This window comes from Capsaspora owczarzaki (genome assembly GCF_000151315.2).
Source record: "Capsaspora owczarzaki ATCC 30864 unplaced genomic scaffold supercont2.7, whole genome shotgun sequence".
Lineage (NCBI taxonomy): Eukaryota > Filasterea > Ministeriida > Capsasporidae > Capsaspora > Capsaspora owczarzaki.
The window spans coordinates 1,103,719-1,123,714 of NW_011887298.1; the positions used below are offsets into that span (position 1 = coordinate 1,103,719).

The 19,996-nt window shown below is 52.9% G+C and overlaps 7 protein-coding genes across 7 annotated transcripts; 4 read left to right on the forward strand and 3 right to left on the reverse strand.

Moving 5' to 3' along the window:
* Positions 1 to 16: 16 nt before the first annotated feature.
* Positions 17 to 2,619, reverse strand: CAOG_04829 (hypothetical protein). Its single transcript, XM_004347530.2, has 9 exons — positions 2,567 to 2,619; positions 2,107 to 2,396; positions 1,909 to 1,928; positions 1,620 to 1,806; positions 1,348 to 1,519; positions 689 to 1,234; positions 468 to 596; positions 291 to 377; positions 17 to 205 (listed from the first exon to the last, which is right to left on the reverse strand). Exons 2-9 carry the CDS (start codon positions 2,346 to 2,348, stop codon positions 92 to 94), a joined length of 1,497 nt encoding a protein of 498 aa, XP_004347580.2. The 5' UTR covers positions 2,349 to 2,396; positions 2,567 to 2,619; the 3' UTR covers positions 17 to 91.
* Positions 2,620 to 2,776: 157 nt separating this feature from the next.
* On the forward strand, positions 2,777 to 4,593 carry CAOG_04830 (hypothetical protein). Its single transcript, XM_004347531.2, has 5 exons — positions 2,777 to 2,873; positions 3,145 to 3,360; positions 3,500 to 3,551; positions 3,984 to 4,031; positions 4,135 to 4,593. Exons 1-5 carry the CDS (start codon positions 2,853 to 2,855, stop codon positions 4,449 to 4,451), a joined length of 654 nt encoding a protein of 217 aa, XP_004347581.2. The 5' UTR covers positions 2,777 to 2,852; the 3' UTR covers positions 4,452 to 4,593.
* Positions 4,594 to 4,773: 180 nt separating this feature from the next.
* Positions 4,774 to 8,303, reverse strand: CAOG_04831 (hypothetical protein; the record flags this gene model as incomplete). The annotated part of the gene is made up of 5 exons (XM_004347532.2): positions 4,774 to 5,010; positions 5,125 to 5,368; positions 5,459 to 5,643; positions 6,039 to 7,640; positions 7,776 to 8,303. The coding sequence occupies 5 exons, from the start codon at positions 8,301 to 8,303 to the stop codon at positions 4,774 to 4,776; spliced, it is 2,796 nt and encodes a 931-aa protein (XP_004347582.2).
* A 1,829-nt stretch (positions 8,304 to 10,132) lies between these two features.
* On the forward strand, positions 10,133 to 10,876 carry CAOG_04832 (N-acetyltransferase). Its single transcript, XM_004347533.2, has one exon. It carries the CDS (start codon positions 10,172 to 10,174, stop codon positions 10,730 to 10,732), a length of 561 nt encoding a protein of 186 aa, XP_004347583.1. The 5' UTR covers positions 10,133 to 10,171; the 3' UTR covers positions 10,733 to 10,876.
* A 62-nt stretch (positions 10,877 to 10,938) lies between these two features.
* CAOG_04833 (caltractin) lies at positions 10,939 to 12,032 on the forward strand. Its single transcript, XM_004347534.2, has 4 exons — positions 10,939 to 11,067; positions 11,209 to 11,403; positions 11,506 to 11,634; positions 11,719 to 12,032. The coding sequence occupies exons 1-4, from the start codon at positions 11,065 to 11,067 to the stop codon at positions 11,941 to 11,943; spliced, it is 552 nt and encodes a 183-aa protein (XP_004347584.2). The 5' UTR covers positions 10,939 to 11,064; the 3' UTR covers positions 11,944 to 12,032.
* A 64-nt stretch (positions 12,033 to 12,096) lies between these two features.
* Positions 12,097 to 15,664, reverse strand: CAOG_04834 (hypothetical protein). The gene is made up of 4 exons (XM_004347535.2): positions 14,654 to 15,664; positions 13,229 to 14,493; positions 13,043 to 13,121; positions 12,097 to 12,976 (listed from the first exon to the last, which is right to left on the reverse strand). Exons 1-4 carry the CDS (start codon positions 15,539 to 15,541, stop codon positions 12,155 to 12,157), a joined length of 3,054 nt encoding a protein of 1,017 aa, XP_004347585.2. The 5' UTR covers positions 15,542 to 15,664; the 3' UTR covers positions 12,097 to 12,154.
* A 1,578-nt stretch (positions 15,665 to 17,242) lies between these two features.
* On the forward strand, positions 17,243 to 19,879 carry CAOG_04835 (hypothetical protein; the record flags this gene model as incomplete). The annotated part of the gene is made up of 4 exons (XM_004347536.1): positions 17,243 to 17,377; positions 17,523 to 17,931; positions 18,338 to 19,499; positions 19,582 to 19,879. 4 exons carry the CDS (start codon positions 17,243 to 17,245, stop codon positions 19,877 to 19,879), a joined length of 2,004 nt encoding a protein of 667 aa, XP_004347586.1.
* Between the last annotated feature and the right edge of the window lie 117 nt (positions 19,880 to 19,996).

The following is a 19,996-nucleotide window of genomic DNA, read 5'->3' on the forward strand; positions in this document are numbered from 1 at the left end:
AAGCATGCCTTCAAACGTTCCAAAATTCAAACGACCAGACAAAAACAAAACCACATGTATTGGAACAACAGCAGGCAGCCTCAACAACGCATTATTCATCGTCGTCCTCAACTCGACCCTTCGACGCTTGACGACGATCGCGGTTTTTGTTGCGGTACATGCTGCGAGCCTTCGACACGGCGGCAAAGTATGCGGCCTTGTTTCGCTGTTTTTGAACGCGCATATGTGAGTGAATCTCATAGTTTTCGCCATGGTTCAGACGACACAACACTTGCACCACTCCATCCTACCTTGTCATCGCCGGCGTTTCGACCGCCATCAGCAGCATCATTGGCGACAGGACTGAGATCAAACATATCTCGTAGAAGCGGGTTGGACTAGACAACAAAGTGACGAGAATTTTGAGCAGACAGAAACGACAATGAACAAACTGGCGGTGCAAGAGACATTTCTGAATATGAACATACCATCAGCTGAGGCTGGAACCCGCTGTGAAGGATTGCTCGGAGCTGATTCAAACGATTGAACGACTCCCATGTGTCAACCACAAAGCGTTCCTTCAGCAGCTTGACGGTCTCCTCGACGCCTTCATGCGCCTATATGGACATTGAACAACCAAAAGGACGTTCAGTAAAAAAGGTAAGAATGTCGAACGCGCCCTCAAACAAAGACCACAAAACAACCTCACCTCGAGTGTGTCCTTGACTTGGCGCAACACGCTGCGTTCGCGCGTGCGCTCTGCCTTGGCACGGCTCTTGACAGAGTCCGAGCAGAGGGCATCGAGCTGCTCGCAAATGTCGTCCACTTGGAAGTGGGAGTCGAACGACTTGGAGCGACCACCCTCGGCCACGGTGGCGTCGACGAGGGCACGACCCAGCTCAAACACCGCGGCCAGAGTCTCAGAAGCAGCGAGGCGGATGTGGTGGTCAGAGGAGGCCAGCAGGGTGGTGAGTGGTCGAACGACCTCGCGAGAGAGCTCGACGATGCGGGCTGTCGACGGGACGCGTGGCAGCAGCAATCCCCACGCCACGATGGCAGCGGCGACCATGTCCGGGTCGCTGACCGTGTGGGCCTGACCGTTCTGCGCCAACTGAGCCTCTGTCTGGTGCTGGGCACGGCTGAACAGTTCCTGGGCCAGCTGCATGGTGGACGTGACTTCGGTGGGATCTTCGCTCGTGATGAAGACAGTCCAGGACAGTGCAGCCACGCAAGCGGCGCGGGTGCTGCTATTCGTCTGCCATAGGCACGTGGAAGATTGAGAAGCATAGGACAAGTGAGCAATAGCGAAAAAAAAAAACGACAAACGACAAAAAGAAACTCAACGACCGCAACAACAAAGACTCGTACAGCAGCCGCAGATGCATAAGTCCGGAGCGCCGTGATAATGTCACCAAGCTCGCCTGAGACCTCCGAGCCTAGCTGGAGCACGACAAGCGTCACGGCAGAGGCGGCAGTTGCTCGGATGTTGTCCTCGCTGCCTTTGAGGCACTTTTCAATTCCATCCAGCAGAGATACTTTGCTATTGTTTCGGAAAAAAAAAAAAAAAAAGAAAGCGGACGGCGATGGTCAGCACGTTTGGGCATTGTGTGTGAACGAAGGCAGCCAAAAACAAAACGTACTGGGTGGCAAACACGGCGGGCAAGTAGAACTTTTGCAGCAGCTGGATCAGCTTGGACAGGCCCGCCGAGCGCAGGATGGATCGACGCTCACGAAGGGCATCCAGGACCTGCTGCAAGTGGCTCTCAACTGCACTCGCGCCATGTTCTGGTTCGCCGGATCCCGCGTCTTCGTCGTCGGACATTGCGCCTACAAGGCAACAAAAAAGCAAGACGACAGAATGAACAACTCGAGATCATACATTGGATACATTGGTCAAGTCAAGGAGGTGCACACTGTTTATCGACGTACCTGAGCGACCACTGGTGACACTGCCAGGCAAATCAGAAACCAAAGAACAGACAGCAGTGAGCAACAATTGGCGAATGCGAGATCACTTTCCCAACCGCTCGATGGAACAAGCCTCAAAAGCGTTTTTGTGCCAGAGTCCAACGCATGACGAGTGTGTCAGCATGCTTTCGCAGACGACTGTGGAGGGAGCAACGTTACCTGGAAGCGTCGTCATCGCTGTCATCGACCGAGGCAGCACGGCCACCGCCACCGCGGCGCGCGTTCCGCTTGTTGCTCTGCTTGGCAGACGAGCCTTGGTGGTCTTCGCCGTTGGCGTCGTCCCCGTCGTCGTCGTTCTGGCCGCCGCGTCGACCCGCTGCACTCGGCATGTCCGCAGTGATGCGCGCCGCTGCAGCCGCCGCCGCGTTGCTCTTCCTCTCGCGGGACTTGAGGCCAGACATTTGCTTTGGTGTGTGGGGGCTAGGGTTGGATGTTCAAAGTGTTTGACTCTGATGAAACAAGTGAGTTTTGCTGCATCAACGCAAAACCGTTCATTCAGCGATTCTAAGCCTTTCCCTGCTCTCTCTCCCCTGATGAGCTTCAAAGACGGATGCCCAAAAAAAAAAACACCTCAAAAGCTTTGCATGAGATTTTCGAAAACACCCGCTGTAATACTCACAACTGCGCAGAACAGCAATCGACTGATTCAACACCCAAAAACACAAAAAAGCAGACTGCGTATTTGCGATCCAAGCGAAAACTGAGATTCGAAATGACAGGCAGTTTGACTGTGCGACGATGAAGGTGAAGTTGACATTCGAAGCGAAGCGAAGCCGATCAACAAAAAGAGAAAAAGAAAGAAGAAAGAAGAGAAAGAAGAAAACGCAGTCTTTTTCTTAACAGCGCAGTAGCACCAAAACCCCCTTTTCTTTCTTTGAATAGCACATTAAAACAAAGAAAAAAGGATGTCGTTTCGCTACGAAGTGGTACGCTTTTTTTTTTTTTTTTTCGCTTTTTCTTTCTCTTCTTTTGGTTTCCTCTTCCCTTGTTTTTCACTCTCCCCTTTCGCACTGAGTGACCGAGCGATACTGAGTCGGTTGGACAGAGTGTGCGAGAGGGTTAGGGAGAGGGTTGGGAGAGGGAGAGAGCAAAGCAATGGCGGAGAGTTGGCTTTTGTTCACGTCCCCGTTTCCCCAAAGGTTCCACTTCACTCATGCGTCCTTCCCCCTTGTTGTTGTTGTTGGTTGTTGACTGCAGCTGCGCGACGAGAGCGACATGCCTGCAACACCGCACGAGGAAATCCAGCTGACCCCGGTCTCCTCTTCCTCCACGGCTGCGGCGGCGGCGGCGGTTGTTGAGGAGGAGCCGCTGCCGGTCTACCAGCCAAACCCGACCTTCTCCGACGCAGGCACGCCGCACATGCCGCTCCCAACCTACGAACAGGTCCAGTCCGACAAGGCCCGCGAATTCGCTGTAAGCCGAGCCTTCAGAGGAGAGGGGGGAGGGCAAGAGCGAGGCCGAGCAAGAGCGGGGCGTTGTTTTGGCCTCTTTTTTTTTTTTTTTTTTTTTTCCTTTTCCTGTTTTCTGACGTGTTTGCCATCATTGTTGACAGGCGTCGTCTGCGGCTGCCGTGGCCGCAACTAATGCTGAATTGATGCACGAAGGTAAGCAGGGCATGTTTCTTTGATTCCTGCCAGCAACAGCAACAATCAGCATATAAAAAAAAAAAAAAGGAAAAAAAAAAGGAAAAAAAAAAAGCTCGCGCTATTCCACCAATCGGCGTGAGGCAGAACCGGACCCCGAAAAACGATCGCCATTGTATTGTATTCTATTGGATTGTATTGTATTGCATCCATTTGTTGAGAGTCGACCCACTTTCCGCTTGTGCCATCCATGCCGAGCCATGCATTGGATGCAAGCAACAGCATCCAAGCATCCAGGAGGAGGGGGTTGTGTCTGAGGGTTTGGAGAGGGTTTCCTAATCGTTTTGATTTGACTTGTTTTTTTGTATTTTGTTGTGGATGGTTGTTGTTGTTGTTGTTGTTGTTGTTTTTTTATATCTTGACTTTTGTGTTCCGTCTTCTTGGTGTTTGCAGCTGAAGCACTGGTCGGCACCGACTCTACTTTCCTGATGTCCTTCTTTGGTAAGCCGAGCAACAACAATTCTTGCCGTTTTGACTTTGATCTTTATTATTGTTTCTCACTATTTTTTGCATTCCTCCGTCGAAATTGTCACGTTTCGTGCAGTCTGCTTGATTTTCGACATCCTCGGCGTCATTTTCTGCATGTGCTTTGGCTCTTCCGCGGCCACCAAGTTTGGCGTCGTTGCTGGCTTGGGCAGCGCATTGCTGGCTCGTTGCGCCTTTGTCATGTACCAGGCGTTTTCGCCCGCAGTCGTGCCCGAGGATGACAAGTACCACCAGTCATATGTCAAAAACACCTTCCCAATCATTGCCTTGTTGGGCTTCCTGCTCATGATCTACGGCTTTGGCTCGTATCGCCGAGCAAAGCTCGCTCTCCGGAGACGCATTGAGCAGCTGTCCTCCGCCGTCGTGAATGCCTGATGATGGATGCGTATCTGAGATGCGTTGTATGTATTTTATGCTTTTTTCAGTTTGCCCTGTTCTCAGTTTTTGTTGTTGTTGTTGTTGTGCAAAACTTGTCTTGGTGTTTTCAACGATAAATACCATTTCGGTTGATTCCTGTTGTTTGATTACTGTTTGGGTTTTTTTCGTGAGTCTGGCTGTGAACAAAACTTGCAACAAAACTCGCATGGTCGAGCTAGGGTGTTTGGAGTATTTAATTGATGATAACTATTATTATTGTGATGGCAGCAGCGCATTATTACAACCCCGTCAATCGTGATCAATGGCACACAAGCCCTGTTCAAGACTGAGCAGCAGCCTCGTCGATTGCCGCTTTGATGAACGTAACGAAGCTGAGCGGATCCGTGTACATGGAAACAACGCCAAGCGTACGGAGAGTCTTGCTAAAGCACGTCATCGGATAGATGGACTCGGACTCTCGCCAAACTTCATAACAATTGACCGAGGGCAACAGCGCGCCCAACAGTGTGTCCACATGCTCAATCAAGGATGCCTGAATGGTCGCATCGCTCTTGGGCTAGAAGCAAGGATGACACAAAACCATAGGAAAGGAGAGGTGAGTTGGAGTTTCAACCAACAAAAGCTCAATCGCAACAAACGAATGCAAGTTCCGAAAAAAAAAAAGCCTTACTGGTTTGCCGTCGGGAGAGGCACTGATAGCGGCGGCTTCACCTTCCGTAGTGCTGGCGGTGGCAGGGGCAGCAGCGCCAGTACCGGTACGAGCACCAGCACGAGTTCCAGCGGTTGCTGTTGCACTCGCAGTCTGCTGTTTGATCTGCTGATGCCGGTCGTGTTGCACAAAAAAGACAGCGCGACGAATCGTATCGAGCCTGATTGTCAGCATGCGAGACATCATGTACGACCGGCATTTCAATCTGGCAAGGTGAAGCAAAAAAAAAAAACCGTCAGCGTTTCTCTTCATCATCATCACACGAAAGCAGCTGAATTGTCAAAGTGCAACTGACAGGAGGGAATGCAACGCCTTTTCTTGAATGCTGGGATTAGGGGTATTGAACTTGCCCAACAGGAGCGTGAGATACTTGTCGGTCTCAGAGTAGAATTTGACGGGCTCGAGGGGTGTGTCGGATTCCTTGAGGCGCTCTTTAGCAGGAACCGCGCCATTGCCGATAACAGCGCCCAGAGAATCCAGCTGCAATGACGTCAGGGAAGGTGGGGAGGGGGGGGAAAGAAGAGAGAAACAAAGACAATAATCAGCAAACACATGCCAAACCGCAAAGGCGATCACCACACTGGTTGGGACCGTACCTCTGAATAATACCCAAACTCCAAAAACGCAGCAATAGAACGTGCGCTCATGAAGCGGGATTCTATTCCTGTCATTGTCTGAGCTCGGTGCTTGAGCTCACGCGCGATTGTGTGATATGCATAGAATGTCCTGTTCGAAAAGAAAAAAGAAGAAGAAAGAAAGAAACAGGGTCAAAGGTGAGCATTTGGAAAAACAACGACGCGAATAACAAAACACACACTTGGTCTGGGTTTTCGGCGGGATGGTAACCATCATGGGCCCAGAAAAGAGCTTTGGACCAGCGGCACCCGAAGACGCGCGCGACGGTCTCGGCGTTCTCGCTCGCGTTCTTGGTCAGTGTCGACATCGCTCTCGGCACTGCGCTTGAGGGCCTTTGATTTCTTGTCGTCCTTTTGGTCCTTGCGCTTGTGAGGTGCTTCTTCTTCGATCTTCTCCCGCTTCTTTGGAGGCTTGTTGTCCTCGTCCGCCGTTTTGCGCTTTTCCGTCTTGGCGACAGGAGGAGACGGGGTAGCCTCAAGAGGAGCACCGGCGGACGAGGACGAGGACGAGGACGAGGACGCTGGCTTGACAGCCGCAGCTGTTGTGGTCTTGATGCCATGATCAACGGCTTTGAGTGCAGCCTTGCCGTTCACTTGCACGACCTTGTAGTGCACGTTCAACAGACTGAGAGGGATCTTGACCACGGCGGGTGCCACCACAGCAGGCGCAATGCGAGCCTCGGGTTGGATTGCCGCCAGAGCTGTCGACGAGCTGTTGCTGGCAGGTGCTGGAGCCGACGGCACTTGCGAGACAGGCGCAGCAACAGCAGCAGCAGGCACTTGCACTTGCGAAAGAGGGGCAGCAGCTACAACAGCAGGAGTAACGCTGGGGACGGCGGGGCTTGCATCCGAAGGTCGCTGGAGCAGAGCGCTGGTCCGGCGTCGTGTGCTGCGCGGGGTGGTCGACTCTTCTTGCTGCTCGACAGCACTGGTGGCAAAGGTCGGAAGATCTGCGAGCAACGGTTGAGAAGAAGACTCTGGGGGAGGGGTAGCCTTGACAGCCGCAGCAGCAGCAGCAGCAGCGACAGGAGACACGAGGACAGCATCCGAGAACGCAACCTTCTTTCGAGCACTCTCAGTTTCGGCTTCGTCAGAATCAGAAGACGACGAGCTACCGCTGCTATCACTGCTGCTGCTACTGCTGCTACTGCTATTACTGCTACTGCTGCTCGAGCTGCCGCTGCTACTACTGCTACTGCTGCTGCTGCTGCTACTACTGCTGCTACTGCTCGAGCTCGCCTTCTTCTTTTTCTGGGCGGCAGAGGCAGAGGGTGAGGCGGCGATAATTCCATCGACAATGCTGGTGGGCACACCGACATTGACCGCAGGGCTGGGGGCAACCGAAGATGCATTCGGTCTGCTGGCGACGGCCGCCGCCGAGAGGGGCGCGGAAGACGACGACGCGGCATGCTGGGACTCGACCATTGCCTGCTCCAGCATGCTGCTAAATTCGGCCAACTCCGCAGTGCTGTCTTGCCGTGCAATTGGTTTTCGGCCATTCGACTTGGGGTGATTCGCGTCAGGTATGGCGGCAGCGGCAGAAGCGGGTTGCTTCTTGTTGCGATTGGTGGCGGCGCTTCCGCTCGCGGCTGGCGGCGTTGCTACGGGTTTGCTGGCATTGGTTGCAGAGGCAAGTGCTTGCTGCTGTTGCTGTGCCGCCGCCGCTGTTGCTGCTGCTGCGGCTGCTGCTGGTGTTGTCAGCGAAGCGTCTCGCTTGGGATTGAGTGAGGAAGGGCGCCGGCTGGCGGCTTGGCGTGACGGGGGCGTGGCCAGGTGTCCACCAAACGGGTCGGCAAGCGGTGTGACGATGCTGGATGCTGAGAGCGGCGCATGTGCCACAACCTGAACATTGGGGGCGGGGGAGAGAGAGAGTAGGTGTGTTGTGGTGTGCGCGCGTCAGCATACAAGTTGCACCACAATCTTCCTAACTGCCAAACTGTACAAGTCCCTCTTTCCCGCCCCCCTCCTTCGTATTACCTTCAAGATCTCATCCGCGGACATGCCCGGAAGTGGAGGTAGCGCAGGAAGCGGCGCTACAGAGATGTTGGAGGACGGAATGGCGAGCCGAGGAAGCGAGGCGGGTATTGGCGGAGCAAGCGGACGCGCCGGGGCGGGAGCGGCTGGTGGTGGCAAACTGAATGGGGGAGGTGGTGGTAGGGATGCAACCGGTGACATTAATAGTGTTCCGGGGGATAATGGACTGAACATTTCGCGCGAGCCGGATTGGGACAGCCGCGAGCTTCGTCGGGGAGTGCTGGCATACGCGGCATTCAACATTTCAAGCGACGGAATGTCACTCGAGAGGAAAAGCTGCGAGCCCGGCCCGAGGTTGGAGCCATGCGTGTCGAACAGCAGCTCGCTCTCATCGAGGAGCTGGGGCTCGGAGCGAATTTGCATTTGGCGTTTTCGCCGCTCCTCATCCCGCTGGCGTTGCAGCTCTGGCGGAATGCCGCTGCCCTGCACCTTCTGGCTGTTCAAGATTGTGTCGATGAAGCTGCTGGTCATCTTGACTCGGCGGTTGCGGGCTTAGAGGACTGGTGTTTTTGTGTTGGCTCTCGTGAGCGCCAACCAAACAAAAGTGGACAAAAAAAAAACTCAGACAAAGTGCTCCTCGGAAATTGAAAAAGGACTCGAATGGGCGAACGAAACAGCAGATGGAAAGGGCGTAGTCACTCCTTGCGAAACACCCTGAACAGTTGCCACAAACCAGATATACCCGAGGTGAGTGCAGAGCAAAGTAAGTCAGCAGGTGATCAAAACAATCGGAAAACGTCTTGAATGTTTTTGCCGATCGGCTTCCCGGAATTCAAGCTCTCGTGCGATTCAAGTCCTCGTGCGAATGAGGTGATGTTTTGTTCTCATTTGAGGTTTCTGCAATTCAAGCTGGAATCGCATTCAAAGCCTCAAAACGAACACAAGGTCACAGTAAAAAATACAAAGAATAAGGAAATTGTAACGTAATCAAAAAAAAAAAAAAAAAAAAAGTTGGCAAGCATGATGACCAAAAGAAATGAAAATAAAAAAAAATAAAAAAAGAGAGAAGAGAAGAGAAGAGAAGAGCGAACGGCGGAAATGCGACGATCTCAGGCCGACTGAGCAACGAGCAAGAGCAAAGGGTCGAGCACGACAAAGCAAAAGATCTCTGAGAAAAGCCAAGATGGCCGCAGTGTGGCTCGCGCGTGTGTGTGCAGCGCGGCGGTAAGACCAAAAAAAAAAAAAAAAAAAAATCCCACACGACTTTTTCGGAACTAGACAGGCTAGGCGACAGACACCACACATCGTTGAGCGGATATCAGGCGGATGGATTTGGGGGATGAGGTTGGAGTGAGAGAATCGCATTGACAAGCAAAAGGGCAAGAATGCCAGGCCTTGATCGAGCAAAAGCCCCTCGAGGCGGAGCTGCAGCCACGCGAGAAGAAGAGCGGAAGATGCAGCAGAGCGACCAAAAAAAAAAAAAAAAAAAAAAAAAAAAGCTTCGTTTCAAGGAAAAAAGCAAAAAGCACAAAAGAAAACGCAAGAAACGAACGAGAAACAAAGGGAGCGAAAAACAACAACACAAAGAGAAAGCGGAAGAGGAATATCATGGGAGGAAAGGAGAGGAAAACAAGGTGGAAATAAGGAAAGCACGGCAAAAAGAGCGACGTGCCACCGCTGATGTGTTGAGCGGTGAGACACAGTAAAATAAAAAGTAAAAAATAAAATCAAATAAAATAAAATAATCGAAAAAAAAAAAAAAAAAAAAGAGCGACGAACAAACAGCATTCGCACCAGCCACGGCTACGGCTACGGGCTGTGGCGAGCAGCGAGAACCGGAGGGCGGGCCAGCGAGCGGAATGGAGATGGAGGGAGACGTGTCAGATACGGATGAGCTGCTAAATGGACAACTCGGCATCCACAGCTCGAGGCCCGAGTCGCCGAAAAAAAAAAAAAAAAAAAAGCCCTACCGCCAACAACCGGCAAAAAAAAAAAAAAAAAAAAAAAAAAAAAGCCAAACAGAATTTTCCAACCTCAATTGATGAGAGACGAGTGAGGTGTTGATCGTTTGGGTTGGGTTGGTTGAGGGGTGTATTTAGTTGGAGGGAAGGTGGTTGAAGTGTTGAGCAGTGAAAATCCATTCGTACTGCTGCGGCGTTGTCTGGTTGCCGGCTTACAGGATTTGTTCCAAAAAGTGCTGCTCGCTCGTTTCTCAGTGATTGCTGACTGGCTTGCCTGAGCTTGGAACAAAACCTCGATCTAATACAAAAAGAACCACTTTGACTCCTTGCGATTTTGCGATGGAAAGAGAAGCAAACAGACACACTGAGAAACGCCGGCCGGATCGCAGTCTTACTTTTTGTTGTTGCTTTGGTTCATTCTCAGAAAACCCCCGAGGCATGATTACCGTTCGACCAGGTCTACCAAAGGATCTCCCGGCCGTGCTCGGCTTGATCAATGAGCTCGCCGTGTTTGAACGCTGTGGCAAGGAGGTCGAGACGACCGTCGAGCAGATGCACCGCGATGCGTTTGAACGCCCCGAGCCGGTGTTTCGCTTTTTCGTCGCGATCGACACGAGCGCCGCTTCCGCGACAGCTGGATCCAACGCACCGCAGCAAGCGTCGTCGTCGGCGGCGGAGGACGGGACGGTGGTCGGAACGGCCATCTACTTTTACACATACTCTACCTGGAAGGGTCGGTGCCTGTACCTCGAGGATCTCGTCATCACCGAGTCGCGCCGGCGTCAGGGCATTGGCCGCCACTTGTTTGATGCCGTGATGGCCCAGGCCAAGCAGGACGACGTTGCGCGCGTCATGTGGCAAGTCCTCGACTGGAACGAGCCCGCCATCTGCTTTTACAAGTCGCTGAGCGCGGATCTCGACAGCACCTGGGTGAACTGCCGGCTGGTGCGCGATCAAATCCAGAGTTACAAGCCAACGGCTCGGCCTCAGCCACAGTAGCACAGCTCGCTCGAAAGGGGTGGCACTTTTTAGTTGAGGGACGTATTCTACAGTAGCCGCAGTGATGACCCGTTCGCCGTCGTTTTGTACTGTGCTCTCCTTTGAATAATAGCTCGCTCTTTTGGAAGTTCGCTTGATGCTGCACCATGCATGTTCAGTGTTGCTTGTGTCGTGATTTGTGCTGGATTTGGGATTGAGTGAAGTGGGTAACAGGATCAGTCATCGTTTTCTCCTTTTGGCTGTTCCACACTGAATCCCCAGCAGCAGCCGCGCTTCTCTCTTCACAACTCGAACTCTCCTGCCCTTTTCCGATTTCAAAGATCAGATCCACGATGGTGAGCAGGACCTCTCGCTCTGGGCATGTCCTACCAAACGCTGTGCCATACAAATGGACTCGTTCACACATTCCTTCCCTCTCCCTCCCTCCCCTCCCCTCACTGACATTTGCAAACCCTTCTTCTGCGTGCTTGGTGCAGGCATCCAATAAGAAGCGCCCGGCATCGCTGTCGACACAGGCCGCAGCGTCCTTCCAGTCAAGCCAAGTCAACCAGCAGCCCGCCGTCGCCGCGTCTGCCGCTGCCGTCAGCGATGAGGTTCGCGCGCAAGTCCAGGAAGCGTTTGAGCTCTTTAATTCGTCCGGGCGTGATGCCATTGACGAGAAGGAGCTCGAGGTGAGGGTCTTAGCCGCGCCTGCGTGAAATGACCATTGAAAAGCCCTTTCAAGTACCTCACTTCACTGCCATTTACGGCTGGGGGTGTTTTTGTGGTCCTAGTTGGCACTTTCGGCTCTCGGAATTGACATTACCAAGGAGGCTGCAAAGAAATTGATCGCAGATGTGGATACGGAGGGCTCCAAAACCATCAAATTTGCAGACTTTAGCACGTATGCGATTGCTCGACTGGTACGTCCGTTGTTGCTGGGGGGTCGACAACCTGGAGAGAGAGAGAGTTTGCGCTTGCCCTAACGTTGCTTTCTCAATCAACAGAGCGAGCGGAGCATCGACGATGAAATCATCAAGGCATTCCGGCTGTTTGACCCCGAAAATACTGGTCGAATCACCGCGAAAAACCTCAAACACATTGCCACCGTGCTTGGTGAGGAAGCGTCCGATCAATTGCTGCAAGACATGATTGCAGAGGCGGATAGCACACACACTGGGTCGGTATCACAGGCAGATTTTGTTCGTATTTTGAAGCGTGCTGGGTTGTAACGAATGAAGTTTGCTTTTGTCTTGTGGTTTTCTTTCTTTTGGGGGGGGGGGAATTACCACGCCTCTATTGCCCTCCTTGCGAAAACTACCATCCTCGATCCGTCAAGTCGGAAACGGATCGATCAACAACCAAGTCAAAAGCAGGGGAACCGCAAAAACCAAAAACAGACAAACCCAAAAAAAAAAAAACCTCTAGTTTATCAAACAACTCTCAAGAATCATCATCACGCTCGCGGAATTGCATCGATCGCGGGGATCTTTTGGATGTAGACGGCAGAGACGTGCGTGCAGGCGGTGGTGCACCGCTTGCTGGGTTGGAATCATCGTCATCCAAAATAACAACCCCTTTATCCACGTGAACAGAGCTTTCTTTCAGGCTGTCAGAAGTGGACGCGGGCACTGCTTCCTTGCTCGGAGCTCTTGTTCTCCCAGTCGACTTGCCAGCATTGCTCGTGCCTGTTGGTTGCTTGGGACGAGCTGCTGTCGATGTTGTCATTGGGACTGGAGATGCAGGCTTCGACGATGCACTTGCACTGGACGGTGCGGTTGCTACAGAGACATGAGCGGCCGGTGCTTTCGGTTGGATTGGGCGCGCGGCCGGTTTCGCGCCAGAACCGGTCGCAGCTTTCTTTGCGTCCGCAGCCGCGTCTGCCGTCGATGCGGGGGTTTCCGCTGGTTTTCGTGCGGTCGGGACGATGGGAATGGGAGCGGCAACAGCCTGCTGGTTTGGAGCTGCTGAGGAGGGTGCACTGCTTTCGAGAATCACTTTTTTGGTGGCAGGCGCCGGCACGCTCGCAGAGTTGCCTGCATCCGACGACGCGGATCGTTTGGCACCCTTGGATCCACCCGCGCCACCGCCACCGCTGGAGCGCGAGGAAGAGTTGGACGACTGGGACGACGCCTGACCACCGGACTGCAACGATGCAGCAACAGCAGCATCAAAGTCTGCGGCCGCAGGGATTTGGTGCTCACACATGCGCAACATGTTGTCGGCAGACAGAATCCAAGACGCAGTCGCTTGTGTAATCAGGTTCTGCAATCCAAGCGAGGAAGTGAGCGAAGCCACATCAGCACCATTGCTATCCAGACAACAACCAACCTCGCTAATCCAATTGGTCTTCATCTCGCGACGCGCTTGTTCTGACGAGCTCTCTCGCGACATGCCCTGTAATTGAGAACTGCAAGAGTCATGCTCAGTGAGAAAAAAAAAACCCCAACAACAAAACAGTTTTTAAAAAAAACAGTCGCAACTTTTTCGTCGTTGCCCAACGAAACCACAACTTACGCAGAGCCGATGCGATCAAGAGCAGCCACTGCCAGTTCCACAATCGACAAGAGCTCGGGATAGTTGTTCAGGGGAAACGGGATTGTACTAGGAGCGTCGGGCTGGCGGAGTCGCTCGACAATGCTGCAATGCGAAAACTGCTTGGCAAAATCCAAGGCAAGACGAGCCAAGAAGGCTTGGATATCCTCCTGGCTGAACACCTGGGCAACATAGGACGCACTTGACGCCGGCATCCGAGCAGTGGTGGTTGTACCGGGTCTGCGGGCGAGTGGCGCTGTCGTTGTGCTCTTACTGCTGGTCGCTTTCTGGGTTGAAGGCTGGGCGGCAGCGTCACGCGGGTCAATCGCCATGGGAGCAGTCTGCGACAAACCCGAGGGCGAGCCATCGCTAGGTTTAAGCATGGCAACCATCTGTGACACGCTGAGTGCGACCCCGCTCGCCGGTGCAGTTGATCGTGGTTGGTCTGGTGCGTTAGAATCCTCTGTATCCATAGGACGCGCCAAAGCCCCTCCTTGCAGCTCCACTTGGCGCTTTTGAATGCGGGCAAAACGCGCCTTGACACTTGCCATCTGGGAGTGCAAAATGGCCTGAAGACGCTGGTGCAACAGCCGGTATTGGCCTTCGTCGTTCAACAGCTGCGCGCGCAACGGCACGAGCTTGGCAATGAGTTGGGTGACATTCGCCGACTTTGAATTTTTCGAAGACCAGTTGTCGCCCGTGCCAACAAAGTTTTGCATTTCAACCAGAATGTCCTGCACCGCTGGTGGGAGGGAAGAAATGTCACTCGGGAAGCTGTCCCAGTCGATTTCGTCTTCGTCGTCCGACACGATCTGCCTGGACGGTCGCTTGGCCTGGGACGGGGTGGCAAAGTCTGCAGCATCGTCGTCGTCATCAGCCCCATCGTGCCCACCTCCGTATCGCTTGCCAGACGCGAGTTCTGCTTCGCCGGAAGCTATAAAAAAGCCACCAGCCGTGGTCTTCACCTGGCCATACGTGCGTTCGTCGTGCGCTTCCGAGTCGTCAATCCACGAGTCGTCCGTATCGTACCAGGACTCGTATCCGCTGGTCTTCTTCCCTGATATGTGGGTATCGTTCGTGTCCTCGTCGCTCAGCGCGTCAGCGTCAATACCGCCAGATCCCAGGCCAGAGCCCGAGCTGTGTTTTTTGGCTCCGTCAAGCGCGGCATTGCGGCGTTTGGCGTTCTTTTTCTTCTTTTTTGAGGCTGGATCTGCATTGGCTTCGTTGAGTTTCTTTTGCTTTTCTCGCTATTTCGCAGTGCAGCAAGAGGCGTGGGGGAAGCAACGTTGAGAACAAGGGGGAAAAATGAGTCAACAACACAAATCACGTCGCACAACTCGCGCCCACCCAAACACACATCCTCAAGCGGTCTCCAGCTCAACGCAGCTGCATCGCCGTGGCACTCACCTCCATAATGTTACGGATGACCGAGTCCATGCCGGAGAGGAGCGGGCCGCCGCTGTCGGCGTCCGGCATCATCATGTCATTTTGGGCGCCGCCGTCGTCGCCATCGTTCTCATCGTCGTCCTCGTCGTTGTCAGCGTCATCACCATCGTCCTCGCTCTCGTTGGAGGCGTCCTCGCCGTCATCCTCGTCTTCGTCGTCTTCATCGTCCTCGCCATCGTCGCCTTCGACCTCGGCCTCGCTGTTCTCGTCGTCGGACTTGAGCTGCGTTTCCTCGTCGTCGTCATCATCCTCACCGTCAGAATCGTCGGACGACGATGACGACGACGACGACGACGAGCTTGACTGCGTCCGCTCAGAACCATTGCCGCCCGCTTCGTCCATCTCGCCACTGTTGCTCGAGCCAGGTCGCTGCACTCCAAGCGTGCCCACCGTGGGGGATGCCGTGCCCGAGCCCCGCTGTCCTCCTGACTTGTCTGTCGCAGCAGCAGCAGCAGCAGCTGATGAAGAAGAAGAAGAAGAGGAAGCCTTGTTGGTCGACTTTTTGGCGCCAATTCCCGATTTCGCGCCACTGGCTTTGGACGCCGTTGCCCCTGCAGCAGCACCAGGTGCGGATGGTGAGGATGACGATGTGGATGTTGTGGATTGTTGTTGTTGTTGTTGCTGCTGCTGCTGCTGCTGTTGCTGGAGCTGCTTCTTGGCTTGGGCGGCGGTGGCACGCTTCAGCAGATGCTTGACGTCAAAGCTGCCATCCTTCTGGTAGCTGGCGAGGTTGATAGAGAGGCGGATGCACGGTGGGAACTGGCGTGCTTGCTGTTGGCGCTGCTGCTCCATGTCTGCGACGGCCGCCTTGGGATCCATGCCCATCATGCTGAGCATTGTGTGCGACATGGCTGAGAGCTGAAGCGTTGAGACTGAAAAAGTTGGATTGGGGGTTTTTTTTTATTTGGTTTTTTTTTATTTGTGCTGACTTGCTGAGTGTGAAGATGTGATGTGGAAATGAAACAGAAAAAAACAAAACAAAAGACTGAGCAACTTGAAACTCCCAAATCCAGCCTGAATGAATGGGATTCAGTGTATTTGTATCAATTCTCAGTAGAAAATAGTGCTGCAATCTACATGGTTACAAGTCTAGAATTGGAATTTGGAACTTTGGCGGCAATTGTTGGCCGCTTCCAAACAAACTGTAATCTTCCAAAAGTGCTGTCAAGGTGCTGTATTCAGCCGCCTCTAGAGACCAGTTCGAATCGCGTGCGGTGCGCCGGTCTCTCAATAAACAATGGAAAAAGTGATTTCTCAGCCATTCATGGTTTTTTGTGGCAATCAGAGACTGGATTCAGCTGTTGCAGGTATTTTTTCAAAATGGCCATCGAGTCGCGCGGACGTATGCTGCGACCCGTTTGATGCTCGAGCTTCTTTCTTTCAGAAATGAATGTATGAAATGTAATACGCGTTTTGCGATTAATCAATATATTGGTGATTGAAATTTGTCGCATGTTGATTATGTTTGGCAGAGTGATGCCTTCTTGAAACAATTACAGTTGCGTGCGGGGGACGGTTAGTCAATCGGCAATGAAAATTTTCATTTGTTTCGACTGGTTTCGGTCTCGCTGGAGCTGCCATACTCTGTCTGGATATTGCCCTTGCTATGCACATCACATGAGCTAGTCGATCGACTCGAAGGCACGTTTGTAGCTGTCGTTGGAGGACGAAAACCAGCGAGTGACAACGGTTTCCCGGAACAAAACCCCGAATCGTTCAAGTTGTGCTCTCCATTTTGTTTTCGATATGGGTGAGCGAGACAAGCTTTAAAGAAGAAATGAACGCGCTGCAAAAGTTGAGCTTTGAATGGATGAACGAGAGGTTTGTGAGTTTCAGAGAACTGAGCCAGTGCTCAGATTTGGACATTTAGATCTAGGTGATCAAGATGTGGTATTAGATAAAAAGAATATATAACAGAGGTACAGAGACCATGAGCGAGGGGGATGAGAGAACATTATAATGGATTGAATGACATTGACCAACTACAATTTTCAAGAAGGTCATCTCCACAGACACAAACTAGCTCAGCGCGGCTCCAGAAGCAGCCCGAATTCAACATGCAACACAACATACTTTCAAACATCAAACAACAGAGCAGCTCACTGAACAAAAGTCTGGTTGAATGCGCCCTCCTGGGCAGGATGACTGGTTGCATTTTGAGGGCGAGTGCGCTGATCTTCGGCCCTGGAATTGAAGCAAGTCAGAAAGACAGTCACGGCCACAAACACCCGCAAGACAAGGGCACTCACAAGAACTCGCATTTTGCCGGAAGATTTTGGGATGAAAGCTGAACGGCGCTTGCAGAGATCTGGTTGTCTGTCAGACTATTGCAAGCAAAGACGTTCAGTGTTCGACGGCTCATGTTGCTGCATCAAGTTGTTGGAAGACCCGCACACCCACACCCCTGTACCACAACAGAACATACTTCAGTTTCGACAGGTTAGCCTTGCTTCGAAGCGATCGCCTGGGCTCCTGCGTCGCCGATTTGATTGGCACCCATCCTATGCCATACAAACATCAGAAGCAAGCCATTCTTGAGCGAAACTTGAAATGCGACAGGAGGTCAACACGGGACTACAATACCAGAGCTCAGCGAGTGCAGTCGACGTCTGCATGCCTTCAGTGATGGCACGAGCTCCAATGTCACCAATCTTGTTCTCGCTCAAGCTGTGTCAACTCGATCAAGTTAGTGTCCCGCGCACCAGAACGTGCCGTTCTTGTTCTTACTCTTCGAGCTCAGAGCGTGCTTGTTTCAATCAGTGTTGTTTCGCCTTTTTGTTTCTCTTTTTGTTGCTTTTTTTCACTCATTTTTACCCTCTTCTCCCTTCAGATGGCCTCCAGTTCCAACTCGGCACACCCCGCAGCTGCGGCTGCTGGTTTATCTCCATTTGACTCGTCTGCTGCCTCCGAGGAGAGGACGGAGCAGGACGACTTCTTGAAACGCTTCGAGTCTTTCTCGCTTGCACTGGGCCCTGCCAAATCTGCGCCCCTGCTGCTCGACCCTGTGGCAACCAACAAGGCATATGATGAGCTGGCTAAAGCCGTGGCCAACCTCTCACTCGAGGAGGTGAAGACAAATGTCGAGGGTGTCGTCGAGAGGGTCAGGCAGCTTTACACCGCAGTTCAAATACCCGACAAGTGGGTAGAGCGAGTACTGCGCTTGCTGAACGGAGAAGACGAGGATGAACGACTTGACTCCATCCAAATATCCGTCGAGAGCTACCGCACGAAGGTTGAAGGTACGAACTCGCGCTTTGCCAAGACATTTCAAAAACAAAAAAAAAAAAAAAAAAAAAAAAGAAGAAAAAAAGGCGCCAAAAACAGCTGAGAAGTCCAAAAACTAACCTGTTGATAGCCCACCTTAAAGCCCGCCTGGCCGAGTCACTCCAACCAATGATTGCGGCCAAGTTAATGCATCCACATGCAAGCAAGGACCATAAACCAGCCACGTGTCAGCAGGCCGCCGAACCATTTGGGTGCTTTGAGCTCAACCTTGCCAAGCGGCCGACATTTCCACAGTGTGGCTATGCGAGCTCTGAGGCAGATGTGCATCTTGACGTGCACTCGACTCTGAAAACATCAATTTGAGTCTTGTTTTACCTATCAAAATGCGGGCAGAATGGCCTCATCCTTCGACAACAACAGCTGACGACGCTGCCTCATCTGATACTCCTTCATCCGCTGCTACATCGGACGCTGCTCCGTCATCCGCTGCTCCGGCACTTGCTCCGTCATACGCTGCTGTTGTTCTCACAGGGAAGGGCAAGCAACCGGCGTGTGCTTCGACCGCGGCTGTCGCTTCGTTGCCTGCTCCATCTTTCATGAGCCAAAAGAAGGGCAAGCAAGCAGAGGGCACGACAGGGTCTCTTGCCCCTGCGACTGCCGCTTCGGCACCTGTCATCCGACCGAATTTTGTCATCACAACCATGAACGGACAGCCGCTACTCGTGGTTGAAGTCAAGTGCCCGACGACCCATCGGGTCAAAGGCACGTATGAGTGCAAAGGTGGGAATTTGGAGCCCCGCGAGGTGTCGGAGAACAACCCCGATTCGGATGCTGTCAAGCACAATACAAGCCTCGGGCACCTGCAAGGCCAGCTGTATGACTACCTACGCTCGTTTCACAAGGACTTGGGCATGGTGCCGTACTTTGGCATCCTCACAACGTACCACGAGTGGGCGGTCTACTGGCTCGCCGATGACCAGGAACAACACCTTCAAGACCCTGTCTCCTGCACGTCCAAGTGCGCGGCTGTTTCGGACGTCGGCGAGTTCAAGAACATCATTCTTGATCTCGAGAGCCGAGCAACCGTCACGACAGACGCGCAGTGGCCATCGCTCAAAGTTGTTCCCACGTTTGGCAACGTGCACAACCTAGCAGCAACTTCAGCAAAGGCGATTCACCATGGCAACGCGACGCGCCACCTCATCCGCATGCGCGTGTTCAAGTGGAACGATCCCGACCTCGTCAACGTGTTGCAGAACGTCATTTTCAAGGCCTATCACCTGTCGCAACTGCGCTTCCACCCTCATTTCGGTGAAAGCTCCCCGTGCCTTCTCTATAGTGACGGGCAGCTTACACAGACCAAAACGCATGGCCGCGTTCAGTTGGACTTCAACACCTGCTCCAACCAGGTCGTTCGACCTGATGGGCAACTTCGAGGAGGCCAAAAGCCGACCAACGTTTACTGCTTTGTTGACCTCGGTCGCGGACGTGACGGCCATGCATGGCTTGCGAGCCCATACACCGAGAAAAACCACGGTGTTTGTGTCCTGAAGGTGCGCAACCCGGGCGTCACGTCTTCATTGTCCGCAACAGGAGAGGCGGCACTTTGGGGGATCCCGCCACAAAAACACGCCAAGTGCAAATCCTTTCCTTGAAACCCACAGCGTTAATGATGCCATTTACATGCCATACCTCAGGATGATCGAGCATGACCATGACAGGCCACGCGATGGCGATCCGATTCTGGTTGCAGCCGCGCGTGCAGTTGATCACATGGCATCGCTTGGCTACCGACACAAGGACGTGCGCTGGCGTCATGTCGGTCTCTACCGTATCATGGGCGACGACACGTTGTATGCGGTGCTGATCGACTTGTCCGATGTGGAAGTGGTCTCCGACAAAGCCGAAGCCAGAAACAGTATGCTTGCGAAACTTGACATTGACGAAAGCCTCTTAGAATAGGCAGGCCCGACAAAGTCGATCAAGCCCTGACAGCAGTGAGACAGTTTGTTTTTTTTGTGTCTACATCATCCCTTCTTGTTGTATGTGTGTGTCGCCACCTGTTACGACCTTTGGTTT

Bases quoted from the DNA above. Each gene is read 5' to 3' on its own strand.
- CAOG_04834 (XM_004347535.2), bottom strand. From the start codon at position 15,541: ATGTCGCACACAATGCTCAGCATGATGGGCATGGATCCCAAGGCGGCC. The intron at 14,494-14,653 runs GTGAGTGCCACG...ACTGCGAAATAG, and splicing joins TCATCCGTAACATTATGGAG to CGAGAAAAGCAAAAGAAACT. The intron at 13,122-13,228 runs GTAAGTTGTGGT...TGACTCTTGCAG, and splicing joins CTTGATCGCATCGGCTCTGC to TTCTCAATTACAGGGCATGT.
- CAOG_04832 (XM_004347533.2), top strand. From the start codon at position 10,172: ATGATTACCGTTCGACCAGGTCTACCAAAGGATCTCCCGGCCGTGCTC.
- CAOG_04830 (XM_004347531.2), top strand. From the start codon at position 2,853: ATGTCGTTTCGCTACGAAGTG. The intron at 2,874-3,144 runs GTACGCTTTTTT...TGTTGACTGCAG, and splicing joins TGTCGTTTCGCTACGAAGTG to CTGCGCGACGAGAGCGACAT. The intron at 3,552-3,983 runs GTAAGCAGGGCA...TGGTGTTTGCAG, and splicing joins TGCTGAATTGATGCACGAAG to CTGAAGCACTGGTCGGCACC.
- CAOG_04829 (XM_004347530.2), bottom strand. From the start codon at position 2,348: ATGTCTGGCCTCAAGTCCCGCGAGAGGAAGAGCAACGCGGCGGCGGCT. The intron at 1,807-1,908 runs GTACGTCGATAA...GTTGCCTTGTAG, and splicing joins TGTCACCAGTGGTCGCTCAG to GCGCAATGTCCGACGACGAA. The intron at 378-467 runs GTATGTTCATAT...TTTGTTGTCTAG, and splicing joins GGTTCCAGCCTCAGCTGATG to TCCAACCCGCTTCTACGAGA.
- CAOG_04833 (XM_004347534.2), top strand. The intron at 11,404-11,505 runs GTGAGGGTCTTA...TTGTGGTCCTAG, and splicing joins TTGACGAGAAGGAGCTCGAG to TTGGCACTTTCGGCTCTCGG. The intron at 11,635-11,718 runs GTACGTCCGTTG...CTCAATCAACAG, and splicing joins CGTATGCGATTGCTCGACTG to AGCGAGCGGAGCATCGACGA.